The sequence below is a fragment of the Pteropus vampyrus genome, unplaced genomic scaffold (assembly GCF_000151845.1).
Source record: "Pteropus vampyrus isolate Shadow unplaced genomic scaffold, Pvam_2.0 Scaffold271, whole genome shotgun sequence".
In the NCBI taxonomy this organism is placed as follows: domain Eukaryota; kingdom Metazoa; phylum Chordata; class Mammalia; order Chiroptera; family Pteropodidae; genus Pteropus; species Pteropus vampyrus.
This window is the reverse complement of record NW_011889052.1, coordinates 462926-468265: the sequence shown is the minus strand read 5'-3', so window position 1 is coordinate 468265 and position 5340 is coordinate 462926. Positions and strand designations below refer to the sequence as shown.

The window sequence follows — 5340 nt, the reverse complement described above, 5'->3', positions numbered from 1 at the left end:
GTCTGCCAGTGTGCTCTACAGACCTGTTCCTCAGATTTGACATTCAGCTCATCCCGAGACACCAGCTCGAGCACGTCCTCCAAGGGCAAGGCCAGGAATTCTTCTGACGCGGACACCTCCACAAAGTGCTGGTGGATGAAGCTGTTGGCTGCATCGTACAGCACAGCGCACATCATTGTCTCAGCAAATTGGCGTACACCTAGGCAATTTTTTGGGTGGAGCCTTTTGGCATAAGAAAAGAGGAAAAGAAAAAATTGAGAGAAAGAAAGAATGCTATCTTTGATCATTCTCAGGTTGGTTCTGGGTAAAACCACAGAACCAAAAACAACAACAACAACAAACTTTGTCTTCAACTTTGGAAATGCCCTGTGTGACATCAGGCGCCTCTCTGGGACTCAACTTGTAAAGGTATAAAATTAAGACAGATTATCCTCAAAGGTCCCTGCCTCCTGGGCCTACTGTTCTGTGCGTCCAGATGGAACGTGCTCTCTGCAAAGTCCTATGATGTAGCTCTCAGAGGAGAAAGATTAGAACACATACTGAAGGACCTGTTGACATTCTTGGTTGAGTGTCCACCTTTGGTCACCAAGAAGGCACTGAAGTTGTAGCATGAGAGTTTAAACCACGAGGAGAGATGACCTCCTTAATGCTGGGACCCTTACACTTTTCTCTATTTTTAAACAGAAAGGGGCACGATGGGTCTAATTGTTCAGACAGCCAGCTATGACATCCAGGCTGCTATCACCTACTGAGCACCATCGGGAGTCAGGTACTTCCCCAGGCCTTTTGTAGGCCTTCTCCAGAACCTTTTCAAGAACACTGCCAAGTAGTTATCTCTCATTTTTAGATGGAAAACTGAGGCCAGAGAAACTAAGAAGGATATGTCACTGGGGCGTGAAGAAACTGCCTTGGCCAAAAAATCACTTTTCTTAGCATCTTTTTAGGTGACACGACTTTGTACCAGCCTGGATCCAGTGTTGACAGTGATGACCTCCAAAGCCCCTAGGGGGAGCTGCTGTCCCCTTGTGAGTGGCCAACTTAATCCTTTCCAGAGTGCCTACTTAATCATTCTCCAAGTTCTGTAGGAACACAGAGATGAACCACGTCCAGTCTGTGTCCTTACGAAGCTCAGAAACGAGGAGGAAAGACAGCGGTGCCCCACACGCCCACATGCAGCCCTGCAGCCTGCGCCAGAAGGCGTCAAGGGCAGGGTCAAGCCAGGCTCCGGGGCTGCACTCTCACCACCTGGCCTCCGCTTGCAAAACCCGGAACGGGACCGCCTCCTTCACGATGAAACCACTCACCCACGCCCAGCAGCGTGTCCCCTGCATGTGACGTGTTGTGACCATGGTTTATAGGACTGCCTGCACACCCAGCAGTGCTCAGTGACATCCACAAACATCATACGGGCAGGATGTGGGCCGCAGGTGAGGTTCACAGAACTGCTGAGTGAACTGGGTTGGTGGAGATGGAACAGGAGCGGGAGGGGTCAGCTCTAAGAGGGGATAAGTTTCGAAGGGCAGATGTGCAGTGGGAAGGATGCTGGCCTTCAGGCCAGGGACCTGGTGATCGGAGTGCTCGGGTGGAGACCAGGCATTAGAGAGCAGCACACACATAAGGCGCTCGCTGCTCTGGTTTCTCCCTGCCTGTGTGCAGCCCAGCACTAACCCTCACCCCCAAAAGCCTCTAGTGGTTAAAAGGCGGTTTTTATTTTCTGACTAGACCAAGAGCTTTGCCTCTTGAGGGGGAAGAGGAGGCTCATCTGCTCAGTGAGGTCACTGCCAAGTGCTGGACATAGGTAGGGGTATAATCCATGGTCTTTACCCTAAAAAAGCCTACAATGATTGCTCTCAGGGGACAAGGGGACAGAGGATTCCAGGAGATAAAATTTGGGGGGACTCTTAAAGAGCTGAAGGGAAAACAAAGATCAAGAAACTGAAGGAGGAGGAAGGAGCTAAACAAAGATGGAGATGTCTGTGGAATGGTCAGGGAGCACTGAATAAACCAGTGGTGAGAACAGTCAGCTGAATCAGCAGCTGGTCAGACTGGAGAAAGAGGACCAGACGAAGAGGTACGAGTCAGGCCAAGGGAGAGTGCAGGCGGGGCTTCCTAAGTCATGTTTCTCAAAGGTTCAACCCAAAGAACTGGGTACTGCTTCATACGGATTTCAAGAAAGGACATTTCTACAGAGTAACCTTCCCAGCTCACTCTCTTCATAAAACTGTGTGCCCCAAAGACTCAGCAAACTGGCAGGGATTCCAGAAGTAAAATGGCCACGCTCTCCACTCCAGGCCAGGCCCATCCGATCACCTCACCGTTCTCGAAGGAACGTGCAGCAGGCGTCCTTGATGCTCTGCAGCTGCAGGAAGCTTGCCCCCATCAGCAGCGACTGGACATTTTGCTGGTCAATGGCAAGGTGGCCATTGTAGGCAAAGTTGATCAGAGCTTCCAGGGCGCTAGAGGAAAGAGGAAGGATGCTCTTCAGAGACAGGCCACAGGAGACTCAGGCCCCCGGTGAGCTGATGTCACTCCCTGGGGAATGGATGGGCCCCACTCTGAAACCCATTTAGCGCAGGCCCTTTGAGAAGCTATGGGAATGGAATAATTACTTCGCCATATCTAGACTCATTCTACTTCTTGTATTTACTGCCCAAATAATTTTATAACAGAAAATTCTAAAGAGAAAGCGATTACCCACAATCTCACTACTGAATGAGTCAATGATGGTCATTTTTCTAGGTTCGTTTTCAGTCCTTACTTGCCTGCGTGCATAATTTGTATGGATATAATCATATAATACTTTTGAGGCCATTTCCCATGTTGCTTCACTGCCTTCACGTTGATCATTTTTAGTGGCTGCTATATAGTATTTCGGCATGAAAATATACTATCATTTATTTCCTTTACTGGTAGGTATGATAGCTATTACCATCTGATTGTCATTTAAATAATGTTTTTGGATTATTATTTCTTTGGGATAAATTTTTAGAATGAGAATTCCAACATTTTTTCCCTTCCAATTCCAACAGAGAATGAAATCCGAATTCCACTCATAGGGCTGTATGTGGTCTGGCCCCTCTCCATCTCTCTGACTTCACCTTCCACTCTGTCCCCCTCACTCTAGTCCAACATGCTGAACACGCTCTCACCTCAGGGCCTTTTCACTGGCTGCTCCCTCTGTTTGGAGGGCTCTTCCCCTAGATGGTTGACTCCCTCACTTCAATTAAGGTCTTGGCTCAAATGTCACCTCATCAGAGGCCTTCCCTGATCGCCCTGAAATAGCAGACCGCCCACCATGGTTTGTAGCCTTTACTCTTTACTTTTTTGTTATCACTTTCCCTTCCTAGCCATTCCATGTGTGTATGTTTATTGCCAGATCCCTGCTATTAGGAAGCTTTCTGTTTTCCCAATGGTATACCTCAGTGCCTGCAGCAGCACATACTACAGGTGCTCGGTCTACCCCTGCTAAAGGCAGCACCTGGACCGTGCATGGTGATTAGTACGGCTCTTTCAGATACTGACCCAGAGAAGAGAGTGTACAACAGCCCTTGGAGACCCACTTCTGTGTCTTTCCTTACAACTACCTGGCCTGAGACTTCTGCCTTGCAGTGGGTGTATAAACCCTCTCGGTGTCCGGGGGCAGATCACCTTCAGTCACCCAGTGGGTACCACAGTTCCCAAGCTCCTTTCCCCCTAGTTTTCACCATTGTGAGATGAAGAAGTTAGGCAATAAATGACAGATTACAGGCTAGTGTTGCAGAGTTACTGGTTTGTTTAATGTCTCTCCTCCAAGGAGGATATCAGTGCCCTGAGTCACCTTGTGTGTCATGTTTGCTGCTGCATTCCCAGACCCCAGAACAAGGCCAGGCACGTAGTAGGTATACAGGGGACCCTTGGATATAAATATGCAGCCTCAGTTCACATACTTGCAGCAAAATCTTTTAAGTCACATAAACAGGGTTTTTTCCTTTCAAGGCCCCAAAAGGCATACTATGGAATGTTTATATAAAGTCTTCAGACAGAAATCAGGAAAGTATTTCCACGAAGAGGTTCTAGTAGTAAGTGACTTTAGATGTAAGGACAACTTTAAGTGCCTAAACGATGTGATTTCAGGAGTTATGTTACTGCCTCCTGCCCCTAAATTACTGTAGGTGTAGGGCAGACTTTCTATATCTCAACACTGTAGACATATGGAGTCAACGTTATTCTTTGTTATGGAGGGCTGTCCTGGATGAAAGATGTTTAGATGAGATAACCTTTGAACTTGAGCTCCTTGGGCTTCAATATTCTCATCTATCAAATAACGACGATTTCTGCTATCTTCTATACCTGTGCTGCCCACACAGTAGCCACTAGCCTCACATGGCTATTTGAAATTACATTAAAATTAAAATTAAATACAATGTAGAATTCCGTTCCCCAGTCCCACTAGACACAGTTCACATGCTCACAGCTACATGTGGTTAGTGGCTACCATTCTGGAGAGTACAGAATGTTTCCATCACTGCAGGAAGTTCTAATGGACGACACTGCTTTAGATGGATGAGAAGGGCAATGAATAAAGACATTTATCTGAAAAACTATTTTGCCAGTTAGAATGGCTAGCACGGACAAGTGCACAGGATTATATACCATCAGCTTTGTACCTGTCCTTGCTAAAAAAAAAAAGTATCTTAAATTTATTCCTATTAAATATGTACTCTAACAGAGTAAAAATACATCAAAACTCTCATTTTAACTGTCTCAGGTCACCTGCTGAGGCTCTAATTTGTTTACTAATCACCTACTATGTGTGTGGAACATGCCAGATACAAATACTGTATCCTGCTGCAGGCTCCAAATGGCACCAGGCACAAGGCTGAAGCTGCACCTGGGAGCAGCCTGTGACACCTAATGGAGGGGTATGGTACCTTGGGTCCATTCCTTGCATCACTATCTCGTCCTGCTTGCACTCCATCATGTCATTTGTAAACATAGCGTGGAAGTACGGGATAGAGGCTGCTAAGACGATCCGGTGAGCACTGAATTTGTGGTCCCCAATCTGTGGGCAAAAGTAAAAACAAGGATAGAGACTGAGGAATGCAAACACAAAGACCCAACCTGCCCCTTCCACAGCTTAACCCTCTGTCCATGGGGATGGTACTGGAGGCATCCCACTACACGACAGCCAAGGCTTAGCATGGAGACCCATCAAGAATGTAAACAATATTTTAATGAGGTATTAAAATGGTTAAAAAATGTAAGCCTGAAAGCCTTGAGCAGTAATTTTTACTTATATGGTGGGCTTTGCTGCACCCCTCCCAACTCCCACATCAACTCAAAGACCTGGTTTCTCTAACA

At 46.9% G+C, this 5340-nt stretch overlaps 1 protein-coding gene across 4 annotated transcripts in view; it reads right to left on the bottom strand.

Annotated features, from left to right (window-relative positions):
- The window catches only part of KLHL18 (kelch like family member 18), a 52012-nt gene that overhangs the window by 15422 nt on the left and 31250 nt on the right, over window positions 1-5340 (bottom strand). For 3 of the 4 annotated variants that reach the window (XM_011375325.2, XM_011375326.2, XM_011375327.2), the window contains 2 exons: window positions 2316-2456; window positions 24-222 (listed from right to left, as the gene is read on the bottom strand). In XM_011375325.2, coding sequence (XP_011373627.1) covers window positions 24-222; window positions 2316-2456 — 340 coding nt within the window. Of the gene's footprint in view, window positions 1-23; window positions 223-2315; window positions 2457-4910; window positions 5038-5340 lie in introns of those variants that run through there. The other variant, XM_011375328.1, reaches the window with a different exon arrangement.